General features: G+C 37.8%; 1 protein-coding gene across 2 annotated transcripts in view; it reads left to right on the top strand.

Moving 5' to 3' along the window:
• The window catches only part of WARS1 (tryptophanyl-tRNA synthetase 1), a 41,354-nt gene extending 16,920 nt beyond the window's left edge, over nt 1–24,434 (top strand). For both annotated transcript variants that reach the window (XM_074213091.1, XM_074213090.1), the window contains exons 3-11: nt 5,463–5,676; nt 7,911–8,019; nt 9,625–9,744; nt 10,664–10,846; nt 13,070–13,170; nt 14,974–15,086; nt 15,925–16,098; nt 20,791–20,931; nt 23,414–24,434. In XM_074213091.1, coding sequence (XP_074069192.1) covers nt 5,463–5,676; nt 7,911–8,019; nt 9,625–9,744; nt 10,664–10,846; nt 13,070–13,170; nt 14,974–15,086; nt 15,925–16,098; nt 20,791–20,931; nt 23,414–23,575 — 1,317 coding nt within the window. In that variant the 3' untranslated portion in view covers nt 23,576–24,434. The remainder of the gene's footprint in view (nt 1–5,462; nt 5,677–7,910; nt 8,020–9,624; nt 9,745–10,663; nt 10,847–13,069; nt 13,171–14,973; nt 15,087–15,924; nt 16,099–20,790; nt 20,932–23,413) is intronic.
• The last annotated feature ends 849 nt before the right edge of the window (nt 24,435–25,283 follow it).

Below are 25,283 nucleotides of genomic sequence, written 5' to 3'. Positions count from 1 at the left end.
CCACTACCATGTACTATATTTTCTCTCTCCTTTCACTCTGATTGCTGTAGGGTAGCTGAGTGGCACAGCAGACAGATCCCTGGCCCTGGGGCCAAGAGGCCCTGAGCCCCCATACCACCCCTTAGGCCCGGCATCCACCTGGCCCTATGGTCCTGGACAGGCCATCCAATCCCAGCCCCTTGCAAGAAGTAAAAAAGAAAATGTGTTATATCTGACCACTCTCCCCCCATGGTCCATCTTCTCCTCCATCATTCACATCCCCACCCCTTCCCCCATGCCCCCCCACTTCTTACTCCAGATGTCTATACCCCATTGAGTATATATGCTGTTTCCTCTCCTAGCCACCTCTGATGAGAGTGAAGATTCTCTCATTTCCCCCTTGCCTTCCCCCCTTCCATATCATTGCAATAGCTCATTGTAATAGAGAAAAATCTTATTATATGAAATATCTTGGCCTATTCCCCCTCTCCTTTTTCTTTCTCCCATTATGTTTCCTTTTTTTCTGTTGACTCACTCCGTTTTTACACCATATTTTATCTTCAAATTCAGCTTTCTCCTGTGCTTCATCTATAAAATCTCCTTCTACCTGCTCTGTTAATTGAGAAGGTTCATATGGGTATTATCAGTGTCATTTTTCTATACAGGAATACATACAGTTCATCATCATTAAGTCCCTCATATTTTCCCCTTCTCCTCCTCCCCGCTTCACCTGAGTCCTGTATCTGAAGATCAAACCTTCTGTTCAGCTCTGGCAATTCCAACAGGAACATTTGAAATTCCCCTGGTTCATTGAAAGTCCATCTTTTTTCCCTGGAAGAGGACATTCAGTTTTGCTGGGTAGTTGATTCTCAGTTGCATTCCAAGCTCTTTTGCCTTCCGGTATATTATATTCCAAGCCCTACAAGCTTTTAATGTAGTTGCTGCTAAGTCCTCTGAGATTCTGACTGCAGCTCTGTGGTATTTGAACTGTGTCCTTCTGGCTGCTTATAATATTTTCTCTTTTACTTGGGAGTTCTGGAACTTGACTAATATTCCTGGAGCTTGGTTTTTTGGGATCTCTTTCTCGGGGGGATCAGTGGATTCTCTCCATTTCTATTTTGCCCTCTGCTTCTAGGATATCAGGGCAATTTTCCTATAGTAATTCTTTGAAAATAATGTCAAGGCTCTTTTCCTGATCATGACTTTCAGGTATTCCAATAATTTTTAAATTATCTTTCCTAAACCTGTTTTCCATATAAGTTTTTTCAGTTAGATGTTTCACATTTTCTTCTAATTTTTCATTCTTTGGGTTTTGAAGTATTGAGTCCTGATTTCTCATAAATTTAGCAAGATCCCTGAGTTCTATTCTTTGTTTAAAGGATTTATTTTCTTCAGAGAGCTTTCTTATCTCTTTTTCCATCTGGCCAATTCTGCTTTTTAAAGCATTCTTCTCCTTAATAACCTTTTGAACTGTTTTATCCATTTGACCTAAGCTGGTTTTTAGCATGCTATTTTCTTCAGCATTTTTTTTTGGATTTCCTTGACTAAGCTGCTGACTTCATTTTCATGTTTTTCCTGCATCTCTCTCATTTCTTTACCCAGTTTTTCTTCTAACTCCCTCATTTAATTTTCAAACTCTTTTTTGGAGCTCTGTCATAGCCTGAGCCCAGTTTCTGTTTTTCTTGGAGTCTTTAGATGCAGGAGCTTGTGCTTCTTCATCTTCAGACTGAGTATTTTGATCCTTCTTGGACTCACAGGCAAAATATTTCTCAATGGTGTTCCTCTTGTTTCTCTGCTTGCTCATTTTCCCCAACCTGAGCCTGGTTTAGGGGTGCTTCCTGAGCTTTTGGGACACTCCCACAAGGGTCTCAGTGTGTGAGGCTCTGTCCTCCCTCCTGGTCTGTGAATGACCATATGCGCCCCCCTCTGCCACGGGGCTGAGGTGGGGGGGGCCCTGCTGTTCTATGGGGGTGACCTAGACTGCAATCCGTATCTCAATGTGATCAGAACCCCAGAGTCCTGTTCCAGGGTCAGAGCTCTGCAGTCTCTTCACTCCCCTCCCTAGGTTCAATGGGCTCATGCCCTGGGGGCTCATGCTTACTGGCTCAGCCTGCTTCTGTTTCCTGGATCTGGACTGCCTTGGCCACGCTGCTCCCTATGTGCCCTGAGGGCTGGGCTTCACGTGCTGGCTCTGGCAGAGGTCCCCCGCTGTTCTCCCCAAGTTGTACCTGGTGCTCCCCGGGCTGTAAGTCAGGAAACTCCCCCGCTACTGTGAGCCTTTCTGCTCTTTTCCAGGTTACCTTGAGTAGGAGAACTGCCTCACTGGGTCCCTCTGTGGGTTGGTTCTGTCTCTCGAAAATTTAGTTAGAATCCTTAGTTTATAAGTTTTATGAGAGAGCGCATAAGACACTATCCTCTCTTGTAACTTTTTTTAACTTACGTATTCTCTAGCTCTCTCTCTCTCTCTCTCTCTCTCTCTCTCTCTCTCTCTCTCTCTCTCTCTCTCCCCCCCCACTCCCTTCTCTTGCTATCTCCCTCAGCCTGCCAAACTGTCTTGTCAAACCAGCCTTCTCACCAACATTCTTCAGTAGCAATACTGGTTAAATCTTTAACTGTCTTCAGAGAATGAAATATCCACAAGCTCCATAATTAAATAGAGTTCTGTGTATCTATGTATTTAAAAAACAAGATAATCTGTTCACAAATAATTGAGGTGGCTTATATTATTTACTCTAGGAATTTTGAGGTGTGATTCAGAATAAACCATTCATTTTCCATTTTTAGTCTTTAGAAATAAAAATCAATATTTAGAACAGAATAGGATGGTATAACTATAAGCAACTAAACTATTAGGACAGTTTTCTATCTAACTAGAAAAGATGCCATTTTAAAAATATCTACATGGGCCTCAATTCTTAAAATGAGAGGTCAGGTTTCCTCCAGTACTAACATTCTGAAACTTCATATCATTACATCCCTCTAAAAATAGTCCAAAGTTTTAAATATATTATATATTTGAACAAGAAGATTTACCCTTTTGAGTAGAAGGAAACTAGGTAATAACTACTTTTCTTTTTGTAATCTGTGACCTGATCTCTCAAGGCCAATTATTTAAGTGTGGTTTAGAAGCTGACTAATAAATTTGACCTGTCTCTTTCCAAAGGCATAATGTGATTTCCTAAGGGGAAAAAAGTCTATAATTGATTTCCAAAGTTTACATGAGTACATTTAACTTATCTAAAAGTAATTACCCATCATTAACTTTGAACTGATCTTTGTTCACAACATAAGGACTTGAACTTTTTCTGCCCTTTATGAATTTTAATATTACTTCTATGTTCCTAATTTTGATACTTATTATGACAGAAATTAACATAATTCTATGTCTCTACCAGTTTATAGGCACATATTTTCAGAAGCTATGAGAAATCATTCTTTACCACTTTATTTTGCCTGGACTGGTGCATTTTTGCAAGACCCACACTAATTCATTAGAAGCAGCACTACCACCTCTTCCCCCAGCAGAATGTCAACGCTAGTCCAAATTATATTGGAAAATTATCAGTGAGTTGAATCAGAACTTGAATCCCAGCCATAGTAACTTTGATTGTCAGTCAGTCACCTTATCGTCCCATTTCTAGGACAACAACTACCCCAGTTATCAGGCTATGCTGGGGTTTGGTACTTGTGGTCCCTTGTTTCAATTCATTGAACACTGAAGTTTTTTTTTTAATTTAACAAACTTTTATTAAACATTATTTGTAGAACCCTGCCTTAGGTACCAGGAAGAATACAGGCCCCTTCCCTCATGGATCTCACATTCTAGTAGGTGTAGGTGGCACATTCATAATTTACTGTAATTCACTATAACACATTTTTAGTGCATTTGAGAAATGCAAAGTTCTATGACCTTTCATTGTTACCAACTTCAGAGAGCAGGAAAAAAACCTGATATTGCACAGATTGGTCTTTGAAGTCAGAATTCAGCAAGTGGAGATGGGAAGGGAAGAATGATTAGAAACAAGAGTAAGGAAAAGCAGGTGAGTTCAAGACATGTTCTGGGAACCATGAGTTAAGACTGACTAGAGCAAACATCAGAGGAAATAGAAGAATACAGACTCATCCCAAGGTTGTAAATAATTTCCTATAGTATTTCACTAAATAAGTGTATGAATTCAGTTTTTTGGCAATTGATCACTATATTGAATGAATTTATAGCAGATAAGGTAAGAAATATACACATATAATACCAATACTAGTTAAAAGTGAGATCAATAACATAACATTAGATACTTAGGCCCTATCTTATTAGAAAAACTAATGTTTTTACAACAGTAATTACAAAAAGATGATTTTCTTATTTTCTCCTCAAAATTAACAGAACTGCCTCTAAATATCAACAGTAGTTCAATTGAAATAAACAAGAAAACCTGATGCATTTGGAGCAGAAGAAGCAAACAATTTACAATTTATGCTGATAGTTTTTTCCAACAGATATTAATAGATCCTAATAAAGAGATTGTGAACTTCCTTTAGTAGTCAGCAGTTTTTGAAATGTCTGTAAATTATTGATACTTACTACCTTGAATATCTTAAAATATATGGTTCCTTTGACTTGATGATGGTCAGTGTGTCATTGTGTCACTGGAAAAATATATTGCAATATAAATTTTTAGCTCTCCTTTCAGTAAGGTTCTAGGGATCCATAGTCTCCTGAAATGATTCCCATTTTAATGTTCATGTTAATCAGACTGATAACTAATTATTTCCCTTCATTTGTTAGACTTATAGAAACAGTCCCACTCTTCGCTATGACTTATTAAATTGGTCTTGAATTCAATTCAGCTGTTTATTTAATACCTACCTCTAGGGCAGCTGCATGGTACAATGGATAGAATATCAGACTGAGCGTCAGGAAGATCTGAGTTCAAATTCACTTCAGACCACTTGGAGCAAGTCACTTAAGCCCTATTTGCCTCCAGTTCCTGCTTTATCATAATGGCACATACTCAAGAAGGAAATGGCAGACCATTCCAGTATCTTTACCAAGAAGACCCCATAGATTTGTCCATGGAATCATGAAAAGTCAGACATATCTGAACAACAATAACTACTAGGTCTCTTAAGGCAGACAAGATAAAATCCAAGCTTTACCTGAGTAAAGGGATAAGACACGTGCCCAAATAATTTTAGACAAAATATTAATGTAAGTGTGTAAGAGAGATCTAAGCAAAGTGCCATTTAAGGTCCGAGAGAGAAATTTTTATTATCATTTATGAATATTTGGCCTTAGATAACTGTGTCACTTGAATGCTGTCTGTCTTAATTTCTTTCTAAGGGAGATAAAAAGCTGTTGAAGATTTGGTTCCTTACCTGTTCAACTTCCACTCATGTTAGAAGACACTTTCTTTATGTAGTATATATATATATATATATATATATATTCACCAGTTAATTTTTTCTTGCTATTTCTCTTTTCTCAGGATGAAATTGATTCTGCTGTAAAACAATTATTGTCACTAAAAGTAAACTACAAGGAAGTGACAGGCAAGGATTATCAAGCCAATTCTCCTCCCACAGGCTCCAAACCTGAAGGGAGCGGGGAACCTGGGACCACTCAAAGTGAAGATGATTTTGTAGATCCCTGGACTGTGCAGACCAGCAGTGCCAAAGGCATTGACTATGACAAGCTCATAGGTACCCTCCATTCTATTTCCTCTGAAAATGTTTGGGTTTTTTTTTAAGTTCCCAATATTGTTTCAAATTCACAAAGATAATTATCAAATTCTGGTCATCTGGGAGACTGAGGAAATGGGCCAGACTGCCTTTTGTTATTCAGTGTTAAGTTTCCACTTCTACTATGGCTAAAATAATAATAGGCACATTTTCATAGTACTTAAAAGTTTATTTGCAAAGCTTTTTCATTTGATCCTAAGTATTTATATAGGGCCTAAAATATACCAGGCACTGTGCTAAGTGCTTTTTATTATCTCATTTCATCCTCACAAAATCCCTAGAAAATAGGCATTACTATTATCCTCATTTTACAGTTGAGAAAAATGAGGTTAAACAGAGGTTAAGTGATTAGCCCAGGATCACTCAGCTAATAAGTGTTTGAGGCCAGATTTGAACAAGGGTTTTCCCGAGTTTAACACACTTTCTACTGAGCCTAAGTAGAAACTTGAGGATCAGAGAGGTTGAGTCCACTGTCACACAGCTAGTAAGTGTCAAAGTTCAGTTTGAACTTGATTCTAGGTTGAGACTGTGCCATGGTGACAATGGGATACAGCTTCAACAGCTTCTGCTTAACCCAGAGGCCTCAGGGACCAGGCCAGCCAAAAAGATCATCATCAGCCCAGGACTGGGTAGAATAGTGAATTGTTTGGGGGTAGTTTCTTGGTTTAGTTTTGTTTTTAACCAAGCAAGCCTTCTATCTAGGTATGAAAGGGATATAGTATTCATTCATTCATTCATTCATTCATTCACTGGAGGAGAAAGTGTTCCTGTCAATGAAGTATCTTGTGTCCTTGGAGTATTGAGAGAAATCTGAAGTTCCAAATGATTTGCTTGACCATGAGCAGTCTAGATGTTATATGAATTCACCTGTACAGTTCTGAATTTGGACAAAGGGGGATTATTTTTAGTGTGCCATGCTGGCAATTTTCCTTTTTCCTTCATTTCCTGGAAATAGAGTGTGTGTCTTCTAACCGCTGTGATTCTCTCACTCTGGGGAAATGAGGCTGCTGTAGATCTGCCTCACAAAAGCCTGGAGGAAAAGTGAGGTAGGAAAAGAAGTGACCCACAGACACAATTGTAGCCACTTTCTGGAACTCCTTTCATGAGAGGTAGCGACCAATCAAAGAAAACATTTTATCTTTTCAGTAAAGACAGGACAACTAATGACCTTAACTTAGGGCAGGTCCTTCCTCTCTAAGCCTCAGTTTTCTGATCCACAAAATTGAGGATAATCCTATTTTTGCTAACCTTCATCATAGAATTTTTGTGAGGGTCACACAAGATCAACAACATAAAAATTTTGTAAACTATTTACCTGTTTACAGCTGTTTTTATGGGGGGATATAAGAGCCCAAGAAAGTTTTTAATTATTAAAAATCACCAACATTTTCTTCAAATGTTATTCTCCATAACCAAAAACTTACAAGAGGACTCACCCATACTTCTTCAACCAGCAGTAGATAATCTTAAAAAAAAAAACTTAAGAGTCTAAAAAGAGCAAACTATCCATGTTCTAGATATTCTATTTCAAGCAAAATCATTTTTGATGCATACTTTATTTTATTATTTTATTATTTGCTCTCTAAGCAATATTCTTATCAGTAAGATCCAAACCATTTACTAAAAGAAAATATCTTTTTCAAGGTAGAGAAAAGTGATATAGATCATCAACAGATAAGTGATGTTAGTTGCTGATGACAGGATGTTCAAGTGAAATCAGGTTGTGGGAGAAGAATAAGGAAGTCCAGGGCCTAACCTTTATGGAACCTATGGTGTAACAACCCATAATTTACCTTCCTAGCCTTACTTCATTATTTTCTTTCAAACAGTCTACATTTCTACCAAACTGAACTACTCATTATACCCCTATCTCATCTTGCTGCCCTCCACCTTGAGGCATTTTTACCCATTATACTCCCTAAAATTCCCTCTTCTTTCCCCGGGAGAAAAGATTTTTTATTTTAACTTGCATTATAGTTATTCATGCTACTCATTCAGGTCATTCATTCTACTACTCATCCCCTAACAAAATTGCAAGTTTCTTGGAAATAGGGATAGTATTATTTTAATATTTGTATCAACAACACCTTTCACATAATGTAAATTAAATTGAATTGACTTAATTTGACTTCTAGACACAATGCTAAGAATTGTGTATCCATTTGTTTTACTAGTTTTTCTGATTTTTTTTTTAGTTCGGTTTGGAAGCAGCAAGATTGACAAAGAACTGATAGATCGAATTGAGAGGGTCATAGGACAAAAACCACATCATTTCCTGCGTAGAGGCATCTTTTTCTCTCACAGGTGAGACTTCATTTTCCTATATACCTCTTTACCTGCCTGTATTCTTTTACAGAAGGACAAGTACTAAAAAAAAAAAAGTGTTATTGACCACATATAGCATTTCCCATATACTTAACTTTATATGGTTATTTTCCTATTCTGTTGAGTTAGCTATAATAATTAGAATAAAAAATGTGTAGAAAAGGGGGAATAGGGTGTGGCTAGGTAGCATAGTGGATAAAGCACCAGCCTTGGAGTCAGGAATACCTGGGTTCAAATCCGGTCTCAGACACTTAATAATTACCTAACTGTGTGGCCTTGGGCAAGCCACTTAACTCCATTTGCCTTGCCAAAAAAAAACCCTTAAAAAAAAGAAAAGGGGGAATAGAATTTCCACGAAGCTAACATAGGCAAAAAGGAAGTATTGTGATTATAATGACTTAGATGACACTCATTTAAAGATTACCTTTCACCTACCATGTTACTGTGGTAGAATCCAGCACTTAAAAATCCCCAAATTTCTGTCTTAGGAAAGAATCTTTTATGGAGATAGTGTAGGGTTTTCAGAAATTCTTTTGAGCCAGAATTTGAATCTAGGTACCAGTATTATTTTTCAGTCCTCTGATTTCACCTTTATATGGCCAATATGATGAAATTTTTATAAAATATTGAAACAAATCACTGGAAGGCCATAAACTGAAGTATAACATAGCTCTATTAGAAATCTTATGCTTCGGGCCACCAAAGATACCAGGAGACCTGAATCGCCAGGAACTTTAGACATAGGAACTTGTCTAGACTTTGTCCCATATGTGGAATAATTTCTGAATCTGCCTCATTCATACTACCTTGAAATAAAGACTATGAGAGTTGGCAATGACTTGAGTTTAGTCTGGCACTGTGAAACTAGCCACCTGGTATTTACTATTTACTAACCCAGATATGGAATACCTTACTAACTCCATATCTGTCAAATACCCTAGTATTTGAATTAACAAGCTATCACCATATTGAAGTTGTACTCAGTAATCATGGAATCCTCCAGTTAAAATGCTCATCAACTGATTTTTTCCCCTTTCTATAATTTAAATCACCTATGATCTAAACTCACAGTCAGTGCTTCACTTGTGTCTGTGATTCAAAATCCTAACCAACCATTTCAACAGTGTTGTCTTACAAAAAGCCTGTTCAGATGCCTTATCATGGTGTGGAGATGACTGTAGATTATCAATGGCTGCTATCAGAGGACAAGCTCTGACATATTCTCCCAAGCTAAAAGGCTTAGATTGTAGGCCCAGCCATACATAGATGGAGCTGTGTCTTCTCCAAGGAACAGCCTAGCTAAATTCAGAGAAGCATATAACCAAACTGACCTCAAGGTGATGAATTTTTCCAACAAAAACGACTTTCCAAAACTACTAAGACATTAGAGAGATTTCAACTTATATAAATAGAATACTCACACTGACAATCCTAGATCCTTGAGGCATTAAAGCAATTTCATTAGAAACTGAAATTCATTTATTTGTTTGATTTTTCACTTTCAGATGCAAATTTGCATAGTTCCTGTACTCTGATATTTTTCCAAGAAAGTCACACTATTTCCTCTGTTCTCTTCTCACTTAGGGACATGAACAACATTCTCGACGCATATGAAAATAAGAAGCCATTCTATCTTTACACAGGCAGAGGGCCCTCTTCCGAAGCAATGCATGTAGGTCATCTCATCCCATTTATTTTCACAAAGTAAGTAGCATCATCTTCTAAAGCTTTTTAAAATTATTATCCCTATTGTACTTCTTTATTATAATAATTATATTTGTTCATACCTAATAATATAAATGATAATCATCTTTTATTATAATTTTGATTATTAAATTCAAGCAATGTTTAAAATATGTATGACAGTATTATTTTTGTAAACTCACCTGGCAACCAAATTGTTAAGGTACTTAGAAACAGGGAATCAGAAAACTGTATGAAGCCTAGAGAGGCAGGGAGGCAGACAAGAATCAAGATACTCTATGAAATCTAGTTTGCATGGCATCTCAGAATCACAGAATCTCAGTTACAGTGAACTTTCAAGAACATCTAGATTAACCCTTACCTGAAGCATGTATCTGCTCAAGAGAATCACCCAAAATGGTCTTCCTACCTCTGCTTGAATATCTCTAGTGATGGTGAACTCACCATCTTCATTTTCCAGTTTCCCTTTTTTACTTCACATCTTCCTGTTATTGTTTTAAATAAAGAAATGAATGTCTTTTTTACTGATCTTAAGATAAAGGTTGTACAACTCACATGGAAAGTGTATGATAATTTGTAGGTAAAAAACAAAATGCTTTAATTCAGACTATTATTGGAAAATCAAATATTAAAGCATAAACTTAAATACTTTGACCACAATATGACAGGCTCATTGGAAAAGATTCTGATGTTGGGAACAATTAAAATCAAAAAAGGAATGACAGAGGATGAGATGAATAGATAGTGTCATGAAACCAAATGAACATAATTTTGGACAGAATCCAGGAGGATAGAAGGACCGAAGTTTTGTGGTACATAGGATCTTAAAGCGTCAGACACAACTGAACAACATAAACAAAAAAGATTCTGTGTTTAAGATACTGTTTTGGTAGTAATGATTTGGGTCTATATTTTTTAGGTGGCTACAAGATGTATTCAATGTTCCTCTGGTTATCCAGATGACTGATGATGAAAAATACCTCTGGAAAGAGCTAACACTTGAGCAAGCATATGGCTATACAATAGAAAATGCAAAGGATATCATAGCCTGTGGTTTTGATATAAATAAAACTTTCATCTTTTCTGACCTGGAATACATGGGGTAAGTGTAAAACACCTCAATATCTTTTTCATAACTAAACAGTTCAACAGTTTATTCAAGAGTAAATTTGCCCAGACTCAAAACTTGCAAGGCATTTTATTGGGGTCCAAAGACCTGGATTTGATTCCTGGCTTTGGTCCTTACTGCCTATAATAATAGCCCTTGACAAGTCCCTTCACTTCCATGAATCTCCTGCCTTACAGGGATCTTCTGGGGACAGTACTTTCTAAAAACATCAGAAATAAAAGCTTTTGCTATTATCTTTACTAGTTCTCTTATAAATGGATCTTATGTTGGAATAGAAATTAGATCTTTTCATTTTGAAAAGACTTGAAGTAGACTTAGAAAACTAAAACTTCTCTTTCTGGGATACTTCACCTTATTAAAATTTGTATCATTTTCTTCCCTTTTTTGATATTTGACTATAAATCTCCATTCCTGAAAACTTTTTTTTTTTTTGCAAGGCAAATGGAGTTAAGTGGCTTGCCCAAGGCCATACAGCTGGGCAATTATTGTGTGTGAAGCTGGATTTGAACTCAGGCACTCCTGACTTCAGGGCCGGTGCTCCATCCACTGCGCCACCTAGCTGCCTACTGGGAGAAATTTTATTATTATAAGTATGTTGCTTAAAGCATCATTCCAGAGGCAGCTGGGTGGCTCAATGGATAAAGCACCAACCCTGGAGTCAGAAGGACCTGAGTTCAAATGCGACCTCAAGACACTTAATACTTACTTAGCTTTGTGACCTTGGGCAAGTCATTTAACCCCATTACCTTGGCACACCCCCCCCCCAAAAAATAGCCATCATTCCAGAAATCTGGGACAATCTTTATTGTGTGTTTGTGTGTGTGTGTGTGTGTGTGTGTGTGTGTGTACACACACATAAGGTGACTTACTGGACAGAGTGCTAGGCCTAGAGTCAGGAAAACCTTGTTTCAAATCTGGCCCTGAATACTTACTAGCTGTGTTATCTGGGCCAGCAGCCCTGTTTGCCTCAGTTTTCTCCACTATAAAAATCAGCATAATAACAGCACCTTCTTCACAGGGTTGTAGTGACAATCAAGTGAGATAATATTTGTAAAGGTACTTGGCTCTGGACCTGACCCACAGTAGGCACTATATAATGTTTGTGTCCTTCCCTTTCCCTTTCTCTGCCAAATAAACTTCCAACTCCTTAGCCTGGCATTCAAAATCCAATGGACTCTCAACCTATCCTTCTCTTCTTTGCTTTAGGGAGACTGAATTATTTATATACTAAATACTTGGTTGTTGTTATTTCTTTGTCTGTACATAAATTTCTCTCTCCTCTTTCTCCCTCCCTCCCACTTGTCCTGATAGAAACTTGACTCCTCCTTTAAAGTCAGTATCAAATAGCATTTCTTCCATTCCTTCCCTGAGCATTCAATCCAAAGTGATCTCTCCCTACTCTGAATTTCTATAATATTTTGTTCATGCCATTCAGATTATAATACCTGATGTTTATATAACTCTTGAAAATTCATAACTTTTTTAAATGATGAGGAACATGATAGTTTATGTTAAACCCAGAAGTTCATAGGATTTAGGAGTAGAAGTGACCTTAGAGTTCATCTACTACCAGGAGCAGCAAATGGCAAAGCTAGAATTGAAATCTCTCCACTTTACCATTCTGCTCAGAGTTTGGCAATGCTGGGCCACTAAAATTTCAAAGAAGCCAAGATTTTGTACATGTGGGTGCTCCTTCCATCAATATAGATTCCAACCCCTTTATGCCTTAATATACCTTAATATGTCTTAATATACATATATATATATATATATTACAAGATGTGCATAAGTTTCTCTGTTCAAAATCTCACTACTGGGAATCCAACTTTCTCTTGAATCCAACTTTCTCTCACTGAGCTTAACTCAGTCTCTAGACAATAAATATGCACTTGGTTGCTGGACCCATACACAAAATCTTTCTAGCTTTTTGAGACCTGCCAAAGTTGAATTTGTTTTGGCATAGATGTCAAGAATCTAGAGATGCCTTCATGATGTGACAAAGCATCAGTGGAGGTTTTGAGTTGAGGTGATCTCTGAATCTGAGAGAATCAGTCAACCATGTGTCATGATCACTGTACAAGCCCCAAATTGATCTAGGATCTTCATGTTTGCTTCAAATTGATGCTACTTGGATATCAATTTCTCATCCTGAGTAATCCCCAAGACCAGAATTTTATTTTGGATTCTTCTCTGCAGGTCGAGTCCAAGTTTCTACAAGAATGTGGTCAAAATCCAAAAGCATGTCACTTTTAATCAAGTAAAGGGCATCTTTGGCTTCTCTGACAGTGATTGCATTGGTAAGATTAAATTCAGCTGTTCTGGAATCATCTATTTTTAGGTACAAGATAATCTAATTATGTAAACTAGCTATATTCCATACTAAGTCTGGCCCTCTTTGTGGAGACATCAGAGGAGCACTGGAGTAGCAACTTAAAACAACAGAATAACATATATAATGTAGGAGAATGAAATAAGAAGATATTTGGTCCTGCCCCAGGAAATACACATTCTTCCTTAAATTTCTATCATGTTAGCTTATCTCATTAGTTATTAAACATAGGGATGAGTAATGCTAGAGCCGGTACAGTGCCTTCAAACAGATCTGTTTATCCTTATGTGAAATTTTTGTTGATACTCTAAAAGCTTTATTCATTTTATTTTTTTAAATTAAGTGATTATTTAGTTTCCCTCTTTTTATCCATAGGATCAATGGGTTATTATGTATCTGGAAAATACTTTATAAATTATAATTGCAAGTTAATATTATAGCATGATAGGACTGCGATGAAATGATAGAATTATGAACTGGTAGAGCCATTAGGAATTATAAAATCATGAAATCATAGAACATAATTGAAGGATCTTAGAACTATAAAATCTAAGAGTAGGAAGATCTTAGAAAATTCCCTTCAATTTACAAAGGCAGAAACAGAGACCTAGAGAATAAAAGTGTCTTACACAGAAATCATCTAGGTTTTCATCTTAGGATTTGGATCCCATCATCACTTAACTCCAATGTGTTCCTATCCATTAAAATTTTCACATTTTTATATAAACCAATCAAGCCATTCTATAGAACAATAACCCAAAGGGCTATTAAACTGTTTATGCCCTTTGATTCAGTAATACCACTATTAAGTTCATAATCCTAAAGAAATCAGAGAAAAGAGCCTATTTGGACAAAAATATTTATAGCAACTCTTTTTGCAGGTGGCAAAGAATTGGAAATTGAGAGGTTACCCATCCATTGGGGAATGACTGAGAACAAACTGTTGTATGATTGTAGTGACTGTAGTTAAATACTGGTGTGCTACAGGAAATTATGAAGGGGGGTAGTTTCAGAAAAACTGGGGAAGACATGAACCAATACAAGATGAAGTAAGCAGAAATAGAACATTATGCACAGTAACATTATTGTAAAAATGATCAACTGTGAAAGACTGAAGGACTCATGATTAAAAATGCTGTCTCAAGAAAGAGAACTGATGAGTACAGATTGAAGCATACACTTTTCATTTTATTTATTTCACTTTTCATGGGTAATATGGAAATATATTTTGTATAACTTAACATATAAAATGGGAATCATACTACTTGCATTCTTTTTAGGTTTTTTGCAAGGCGATGGGGTTAAGTGGCTTGCCCAAGGCCACACAGCTAGGTAATTATTAAGTGTCTGAGGCCGGATTTGAACTCAGGTACTCCTGACTCCAGGGCCAGCACTCTATCCACTGCACCACCTAGCTGCCCCTACTACTTGCATTCTTAAGCAGTATAGAAAGGGGCTGGGGAGAAAATTTGGAAGTCAAAAAAACTTTTAATAATATTAAAATAAAATAGATCAAGGATAAAAGAAAATATTGACTTCTAATAGCATCCTATCCTATATTATATGAAGAAACTTCTACCTCTTCTTTTAAGTACAGGTTAGAGCAGAATTTGATCATCTAGGATCTTGTGAACTAGTCAGTAATTACTGAATTGCCAAAACCTAACTAACCAGAACCAGTGGTTAGAGGTTCATACCAGTTAGCTAGTATCAACAAGAGTTATCCTAAATTGAAAAAATATCTGTAATTTGATTTTTTTTCTTCTTTCAGGAAAGATTAGTTTTCCTGCTATCCAAGCCGCCCCTTCCTTCAGCAACTCATTTCCACAGATTTTCAAAGACAGAACAGATATTCAATGTCTTATTCCATGTGCCATAGATCAGGTAAGAAATCATTTCATCCCATTTAATTTGAGTAGTTTTAGTCTCCTCCATATGCTATCAAGATTTAAATTGGAGTAACTTCTCAAGTATTATTCACTTATTAAGATCTGGGCACAGGAAATCTTCTGTAACTGATGCAAATGAAGTAAGCAGAACCAAGGGCAGAGTATTTGTAATGAATACTATAGCTTAAGGAACCAAAAGTACCCAGAAATGAATATCATGTAATTATAACAATTAGATTGGGCCCAGGAAAAGAGTTGAGAAAAATGTGCTTTTCCACAGATGGGCCTGTGGGTATGGAGCATAGCATGTACTGTCAGATTTGGTTTAAGTTTTGCTTAGTTTTGTTGACTTTATTTTTATTTTTTCTTTTGTCAAAAGGAAAAGGCAGGGTGGGACAATATATTTGAAAATGAAAGTGATATAAAAATAAAGGGTACTGAGGTTTGTTTTTTAATGTGAGACTAAAATACAAAAATAGAAATTAGTGTCAGGAAAAGCCCTGGACTTAATCATAAGAGATGTGAGTTTAAATCCTAGCTCCCACATCCTGTGTTATAAACTATAGAAAGAGTTTTTGTAGTAGGAAGTATTTTGATCTAGGACTTAGAAGACCTAAATTTGAATCTGGGTCTAGATTGACTTTGGACAAGTATGTTTACTTTCCTGATCCTGATTTTCTTCATCTATAGCTAGGGATAATGATTTTTGGACTCCTTCCATCAGGTTTGCTATAAGAAAAGTGCTTTGTCATCTTGCACTGTGTGAAGGCAAGATGTTTCATTATTTGCCTCATATCATCTCTGTATTTATTCTTCTCTCTTTTTTTTTATAGGATCCTTATTTTAGAATGACAAGAGATGTAGCCCCAAAGATTGGCTATCCCAAACCTGCCTTGCTTCATTCAAGCTTCTTCCCAGCTCTGCAGGGAGCCCAGACTAAAATGAGTGCCAGTGACCCCAACTCTTCCATCTTCCTTACTGACACAGCCAAACAGATCAAGAACAAGGTAAAGATCCAATGGCTGAAAAATAGCCTTTAGAAGGAAGATATAGGTGACTCAGTGGATAGAGTTCTGGGCATAGAAATAGAAAGACCTGAGTTCAAATTCCGCCTCAGACACATACTAGCTTTGTGACCCTGGGCAAGTGATTTAACTTCTTTTTGCTTTAATCTCCTGGAAAAGGAAATGGCAAACCACTCCAGAAGCCTAATCCATAGGATCACAAAGATTCAGTAATAAATGAACAACTTTTGTTTTCAAGAACCATTCACTTTTACCCTTGGTGAATTCTTGTTGCTCTTTAAGCATTCACTGTTTTAATAATTTATACTACTAGAATAACTACTACAGTAACTTCCTCTACCCATTTGATCTGTAGTATTAGGTGCTATTTCTAGAAATCAGCTAAGCCATATCAACACCCATGTCCCAAAATGTACTGAATATACTAAACTAAGGTGTATGTTCCCCATCTTCTGTTATTGTCTTGGATGAAATTCTTTCCCTGTTCTGTGTTTTTTTCCTTTCTTTTTTTATTTAATATTTATTCTCATTTTGTACAATTAATGTTATTTTTACATTAGTAAAATATTCTTGTTTAAGAGTAAACAAGATAACCCCTCCCCCCATAAATATAGACTTGCTTCAGCAATAAAGTAAAGGGGAGAGAAAAAAAATTAAAATTAAAAAAAAATAGTAGTAATAATTGTAGGTATGGCCACGTGGCGCAGTGGATGGAGCACCAGCCCTGGAGCCACAAGCACCCAAGCCCACATCTGGCCCCATACACCCAACAATCACCCAGCCGTGTGATATAGAAGCCACCCGAACCCCACTGCCCTGCAAAAACCAAAAAAAAAAGAAAAAAAAAGGTCCAAAATAAAATAAAATAGTAATAATAGTAGGGGTGGCTGGGTGGTGGACAGAGCATTGGCCCTTGAGCCAGGAGCACCAGGGTCCAAATCTGGCCTCAGACAGCCAAGGATCACCCTGCTATGTGGCTCTAGGCAGGCCACCCAGTCCCATTTGCCCTGCACCCCCCCAAAAAAATAATAATAATAAAAAATGTGCTGGGGCAGCTAGGTGGGGTAGTGGATAAAGCACTGGCCCTGGAGTCAGGAGTACCTGGGTTCAAATCCGGTCTCAGACACTTAATAATTACCTAGCTGTGTGGCCTTGGGCAAGCCACTTAACCCCCTTTGCCTTGCAAAAACCTAAAAAAAAAAAAAATGTGCTTGAGTCTTTGTTCCAACACCAACAACTCTGTCCTGGGTGGTTCACATTCTTTATGATAAGTCCATGGCAAAAGTTACTTCCATATTTTTCCACCGTTGCCATTGCTGATCACAACTCCCTCCTTTGGTATTTCTCCACTGTCATGTACTATATTTTCTCTCTCCTTTCACTCTGACTCTGCTGTAGGGTAGCTGAGTGGCGCAGCAGACAGATCCCTGGCCCTGGGGCCAAGAGGCCCTGAGCCCCCATACCACCCCTTAGGCCCGGCATCCACCTGGCCCTGTGGTCCCGGACAGGCCATCCAATCCCAGCCCCTTGCAATAAGTAAAAAAGAAAATGTGTTATATCTGACCACTCTCCCCCCATGGTCCATCCTCTCCTCCATCACTCACATCCCCCCCTTCCCCCTGTCGCCCCCTCTCCTTCTTACTCCAGATGCCTATACCCCATTGAGTATATATGCTGTTTCCTCTCCTAACCACCTCTGAGGAGAGTGAAGTTTCCCTCATTCCCCCTTGCCTTCCCTCCTTCTATATCATTGCAATAGCTCATTATAATAAAGAAAAATCTTATTATATGAAATATCTTGGCCTATTCTCCCTCTCCTTTTTCTTTCTCCCATTACATTTCCCTTTTTTTCCCTGTTGACTCCATTTTTACACTATATTTTATCTTCGAATTCAGCTTTCTCCTGTGCTTCAACTATAAAAGCTCCCTCTACCTGCTCTATTAACTGAGAAGGTTCATATGAGTATTACCAGTGTCATTTTTCAATACAGGAATACATGCAGTTCATCATCATTAAGTCCCTCATATTTTCCCCTTCTCCTCCAATCTCTGTGCTTCACCTGAGTCCTGTATCTGAAGATCAAACCTTCTGTTCAGCTCTGGCCATTCTAAAAGGAACATTTGAAATTCCCCTGGTTCAGTGAAAGTCCATCTTTTTCCCTGGAAGAGGACATTCAGCCTTGCTGGGTAGTTGATTTTTGGTTGCATTCTAAGCTCTTTTGCCTTCCGGTATATTATATTCCAAGCCCTACGAGCTTTCAATGTACTTGCTGCTAAGTCCTGTGTGATCCTGATTGCAGCTCCACAATATTTGAACTGTGTCCTTCTGGCTGCTTGTAATATTTTCTCTTTGACTTAGGAGTTCTGGAACTTGGGGTTGGTTTTTGGGGATCTCTTTCTCGGGGGGATCGGTGGATTCTCCTCATTTCTATTTTGCCCTCTGCTTCTAGAATATCAGGGCAATTTTCCTGTAGTAATTCTTTGAAAATGATGTCAAGGTTCTTTTCCTGATCATGACTTTCAGGTATTCCAATGATTTTTAAATTATCTTTCCTAAGTCTGTTTTCCATATCAGTTGTTTTTTTCAATGAGATATTTCACATTTTCTTGTAATTTCTCATTTTTTTGGTTTTGAAGTATTGATTCCTGATTTCTGGCAAATTCATCATTCTCCCTGAATTCTATTCTTTGTCTGAAGGATTTGTTCTCCTCAGAGACTTTTCTTATCTCTTTTTCCATCTGGCCCATTCTGCTTTTTAAAGCATTCTTCTCCTCCATAACTTTTTGAACTGTTTTATCCATTTGACCTAAGCTGGTTTTTAGCATGCTATTTTCTTCAGCATTTTTTTGGATTTCCTTGACTAGGCTGCTGACTTCATTTTCATGTTTTTCCTGCATCTCTTTCATTTCTTTTCCCAGTTTTTCTTCTAACTCCCTCATTTGATTTTCAAAGTCTTTTTTGATCTCTGTCATAGCCTGAGCCCAATTTCTGTTTTTCTTGGAGTCTTTAGATGTAGGAGCTTGTGCTTCCTCATGTTCAGACTGAGTATTTTGATCCTTCTTGGGCTCATTTGCAAAATATTTCTCAATTGTGTTCCTCTTTTTTTCTCTTGCTTGCTCATTTTTCCCAGCCTGCGCCTGTTTTGGGGGTGCTTCCTGAGCTTTTGGGACACTCCCACAAGGGTCTCAGTGTGTGAGGCTCTGTCCTCCCTCCTGGTCTGTGAATGACCATATGCGCCCCCCTCTGCCATGGGGCTGAGGTGGGGGGGGGGGGGGCTGCTGTTGTATGGGGGGGCCTAGACTGCAATCAGGATCTGAATGTGGTCAGAGCCCCAGAGTCCTGTTCCAGGGACAGAGGACAGAGCCCTGCAGTTTCTCTCTCTTCACTCCCCTCCCTAGTTTCAATGGGCTCTTGCCCTGGGGGCTCCTGCTTACTGGCTCCACCTGCTTCTGATCTGGGCTGCTGAAAGACCACATTGCTAGCTGTGTGCCCTGAGGGCTGGGCTCCACATGCTTGCTCTGGCAGAGGTCCCCCTCTGTTCCCCAACTTTGTGCCCGGTGCTCCCCAGGGGTAGGTCAGGAAACTCCCCCACTGCTGTGCGCCCTGGGGCTGCCTCTGGGAGGCTGAAGTTCTTTCGCTCCGGCGGGCTGCCCCTCTGGTGTGCCGCCCCTCCAACCCCAGGGAGCAGAGCCTTTCTGCTCTTTTCTAGGTTACCTTGAGTAGGAGAACTGCCTCATTGGGTCCCTCTGTGGGTTCTGTCTGTGGAAGTTTAGTTAGAGTCCTTAGCTTATGAGTTTTATCAGAGCCCCTGTTCCGTTTTTAATACCTTCCTTTTGTAAGATAATTATTAAACTCTTCAGAATTCAAAAGGGATTGAAGTGTTGATTCTAAGGACTCAAAAGTTAAACGTCCACACTCTATCAGACCCTACCAACCAGGGAAAGGTACGAGACATGGAGAATGTCTCTGGCCCCAAATTATATATATTTATCATCCAAAAATCATACTTAAATACAGAGAGATTCATCATCAAATGGGAATAATATTTTAGTTATGAAACCACTCCCCCTCCCACCACCTCCATCTCCCAATAGAATATAAGTTCTGATGGATTTTTTTTTTGGTCTTTACATCAGTATTTATTCTAGTCCTTTACAGATTACAGACACTTAATAAACTCTTATTGGATTAAAATGAAGGAATACATCCTTCAGAGGTGGATCTGTGATCTTTCTTGAACAAATCCCCACATTGTTGAAATAGCATCAATGGACATTCAGTGAATAATTGTTGTTTTTATATTTTCTTTTAGCTTATGTTTGTTTGAGACTGGAGCTTCCTATCTCACTCAGTTCAGAAGTGCAGCAGCCATTCACAGACCCATCCCCCAATATTGATTGGCACAGAAGCCTTCACTTTCTCCATTTTCCAACCTGGGCCTGTCTTCCCCCTCCTCCCCTTAAGCAAGGGGCACCCCTAGACCTAGGAAAGACATTGGTTGTCTGGAAGCCCCACTAGAGCTCAGAATTCTCTTATTTGGTGATCCACCAATCTCAACTCCTTCAGGAACAGGATCTTAGGGCATGTGCCACCACTCTGCTCACTCTTTTTATCTAAAATAGTTATTTAACCAAATTATGAAAGATTAGTTTTTCATGAATTTTGTTCTGCAGGTCAATAAACATGCATTTTCTGGAGGTAAAGACACTGTAGAGGAACACAGAGAACTTGGAGGCAACTGTGACATTGACGTGTCTTTCATGTACCTCACCTTCTTCCTAGAGGATGATGACAAACTCGAGCAGATAAGACAGGTATTTCTAAGAGCTCTCTCTCAAAGGCTTTCTGTATAGCTATGTAAGAAGTTTTATTTACACTGCATTAGAAATATTTCAAATGGGCAAGACACTTGTTCTCTTCTCAAGGACTGAATTTTGCTACTTAATTTGCCTTCAACTATTATGTTTTTGACAAATGCTTTTAAAGCATCTACTATATACAAAATATTATGTTCAAGATGAAGAAAGTTAAAAAGTTTGGGTAAGTTACTATCCCTGTTTTCATGAAGCTTTCAGTTCAATAAATAGGACATTTAACATAGATAACTACAATACATGATAAATGAGTAAGTGGCAAAAACAGTGTGCTTATATACCTCATAGAGTAATGGTCATTACCAGCTGACAGGGAACCCTGTCCTGGAAACAGTGGCATTTGAATTGTGTTTAAGGGATAGAAATTCAAGGAGGGACCTTGTCATAGGGGCAGGCATAAACAAAAACATAATGTAGCAGAGGGAGAACACAAGACATATTGGAATGTTTACCAAATTGGTGAAAGCCTTAAATACCAAATGGGAAGTCTGAAATATGTTCATTAGGCAATAGTGGATCAGCTTTTTTTTTCTAAAAAGATGTTCTAAAAAAAATCCTTGAACTGGAATTAATGGCCATTTTTAAAAAATATGTTAATAATCATATTTGAAAAATTAATTATTTCCTTTGTTCCTATGTATTTGATTTTGTGCATTTAAAAACATTATTCTAATCCATCGGCTGTATCAGATTGTCAAAGGATCCATCACATAAAGAAAAAAATCTAAAACCCCATTCTAGAGATTAAGCCAAGAGTGACTATTTTAAATTTTTACATTTTGAATTTCAGTGTATTTACAGTAACATGCTCCAACAAAGTTTTGGGTTCAAATTTTTTAAATTTGTTTTGGTTTTGTGTTGTTTCAATTAACAAGGAATGTAGGAGGAATAAAACCACATTGTACTTTACATTAATCCTTCTCCTGTAACAGAGAGGAATGGTTGGTCCTTGTCAGAGGCTATTCATCTATCACCTAGACAGAGAGTTTAGGAATCTATATTTTTGAAGATTTTTTTTTTCAGTGCTTGGTGGTAGAAACAATGCCAGACATTAATAGGATATAGTGATAAGATATTGATGCAAAAAAATCTAGATTGAAGTCCCAGCTCCATCATTTCCAAGCTCTCTCTCTTCAGGCTTCAGAGTCTTCATCTGGGAAAGGGGGATGTTAATACTTGTACTAGATGCTTTACAGGGTTGTAGAGATCAATTCTCAAAATCCTATAAAAGGGGAGGTTATGTGACATAGTGGATAGAGCACAGCCCTGGAATCAAGAGAACCTGAGTTCAAATATGGCCTCAGGAACTTAATAATTACCTAGCTGGGTGACCTTAGGCAAATCATTTAACCCCATTGCCTTGCAAAATAAAATCCTAAAAAAAACTAATTTTTTTGTAACCTTTGTAATCTTAAAGCACTACAGAAATGTAGTGACACCACGTTAGAAACAAGCATAAGGTAACAGGGCCAGATTTAGTGTAGTAGCATTAGGAGTGGAGCAGAAGAAATAAGGAGGAATGTTCTGGATGTGGATTATCCATAGCTATAGACATAGACATAGATATAGATATAGATATAGATTATCATAGGACAGTTCCATGGTGCTAAATAGAGCACCAGCCTTGGAGTCAGGAGGACCTGAGTTCAAATACAGCCTCAGGAACTTAATAATTACCTAGCTGTGTGACCCTGGGCAATTCACTTAAACCTGATTGCCTCACACCCAGGGCCATCTCCAGTAGTCCTAATCCATATCTGACCACTGAACCCAGATGACTCTGGGAAGAAAGTGAAGCTGGTGACTAAGCACAGCACCCCCTCACTCAAATCTAGTGCATTGGCTTGTCATGGCATCACCTCCCGGATGTCATAGTTTTCTTTGAAAACAAGGGTAAACATCATCATAGAACTGACAGTGGCTATGGCAACGTATTGGATGAAAAGGATATTTCTCTATATTTTTAAATAGAATTATATTAGAGCACTATATAAGTTTGACTTACCAATAGTTGTGCTGGTAGTAGAGGCTTTGTTGACAGATGTGAACTAGAAAATAATTGTGTCCCAAGCCTTTTGATAACCAGCTCTGTGATTGAAACAAGATTTTCATGCCTCCCTCTCTACTACATATCTACAATATAGATAATTCCTATCCCTGTCTGTATCCCACTCTTTATTTAAGGTTGAATAAGATTATATGTAAGTTGTGACCACTTTTCAGGTATGTTATGAAGGAGATTCCTGCTCCAGGTTAGGGTTTGATTCAGTGCCTTCTGTAGTCTCTTCCAGAACCTCAGAACTAGAAAGAACTTCAAGAGTCATCAAATCTGAATCCCCTCCTTCTCCACCATTCCTGAGAGTGGGAACAAGAATTTCAGGGAACAGTAATTTTCCTTATGATTCTGTTCTCTCTCTGACAGGATTACACAAGTGGAGCAATGCTCACTGGAGAGCTAAAGAAGACACTTATTGAAGTTCTGCAGCCCTTGATTGCCAATCACCAGGCCAAGCGCAAAGAGATTACAGAGGACATCGTGAAGCAGTTTATGACTCCAAGAAAACTAGTTTATGACTTTCAGTAACATAGATCATAATAGACATCTTGGTTTATATACACACAAATTCATCAGTAAATATCTGCCTGATTAGATTATCACCCATATCTGTTGCTCATTATCATATAGTCCCCTGAAAGCTGGAAGGGACCCTCTCACAAAATCTTTCTACAGCATCTTTGACAAGTGGTGATCTTATCTTAACTTATTGTCTGTAAGCCAAATGTTACCATGTTTCTTCCTGTGAATTAGGTTGTACCAGCTTAGTGTAGACAAAAATAATGTGGAAATCCCTACGCTGTAATAGTGTGTAGGGCAAATAAAGAATAGCAGAAGTTCATTTTCTATTGCAAAATAAATGAAAGAATCTGAGTCCAGTGTTTGAAGAAAGTTGATCAATCATCCATTACCTGGTAATCCAAGCCCTTGAATTCTCAGGAAATTGAGAAAAGTACAATTTATTAAGGGACAGACCCTCTTATTTTTTATTTTAAATATCTATCTGGGCTTATATTTGCTAGATACTAATAATGTTCCATTTCCAGTCTTACTCGGTGTTTTGAATCTGTTCTTTTATATCCAACTTTAGGCAAAAATGTAAACTGATGTATAGCTAGAATCAAAATGCCATTGTTAAAAAGCTGCTTAGAAAATCAATATTGTGATTTAGTGATTTTAACTGTGTTGCATGCTGTCTGAGCAGAGCCCCTAATACTAAGTAAAGGCTTCGCAGTAAGTTTGACTACAACATACCAGTTAACTCAAGAGCAGACTTTGGCACAGTTCTGGTATTATGAATGATGCTTAAATATCTTGTAACCAGTTCATATGAAATTATCAATTCCTTTATTAGTAAATTCCTAAAGCTTTCTGCTCTCCTATCCTATTCCAGAAATCATGCTTTTTAAACTATAATTTGCCAGTATTTTTGAACCAAAGAATCAGAGAAATTTCACAGTCCATTTATGACAAAGGAACTATGAAAGATTTTGTCATTTTGTTTTTGATACATAAAATGCTGAAAAAAAACACCTTTTGCCTTTTCAAATCATTGTCTTACTGCTTGACTGATAGAAATGCAAGATGAAAAGGTGTTTCTCCTGTTTCTGAATTCTTAAGGACAAAAATAGCTAGAAAGAAATTGCTTACTGTGCCAAGTTGATAATATGAACCTGAAAACCCTAAAGACTTATCTGGAAATTATAATGTAACTCTGTAGTGAATGAAATCAGCCATCTATATAAATCCCTATGATTTTCCACATCTAAGATTCCAGAAGTGGGGTACTAGTTATTTCTACTTTGCTTAATCTTTCTAGAAGAAAATACCACCTCTCCTCTCATGCTCCTTTTGCAAACAATTGTGAATCTTAGGAAGGGCCTTGCCTTAGGAAGTGATTGGGATAAACTTTCAATTCACATAAAGACTTCAGGACCCCTATGCAAACATTGGTACCAGTGGGCCCCAGAAGGAAAGATGTAACCCATCAAAATATAGGGAGGCCATCCCTCCTTTTTCCTTCCACCACTGTCACACCAGTCAACAATAGGTTTGGTTGCAACGCTAGTCACTGAGTTGTTTGACAAAAGGCAACCTGGCATAAAAGAAATAGCCTTAGAGTTGGAGTTAAGAAATTTGGGTTCGGGGGGAGGGAAGTAAGATTGGGAGAAAAATTGTAAAACTCAAAATCTTAATAAAAAAAAGTATTCAAAATGTAAAAAAAAAAATTGGGGTT

This window comes from Macrotis lagotis, chromosome 1, assembly GCF_037893015.1.
Source record: "Macrotis lagotis isolate mMagLag1 chromosome 1, bilby.v1.9.chrom.fasta, whole genome shotgun sequence".
In the NCBI taxonomy this organism is placed as follows: Eukaryota; Metazoa; Chordata; class Mammalia; order Peramelemorphia; family Peramelidae; genus Macrotis; species Macrotis lagotis.
The sequence above is the reverse complement of the archived record's forward strand: the minus strand, read 5'-3'. Positions and strand labels throughout refer to the sequence as shown.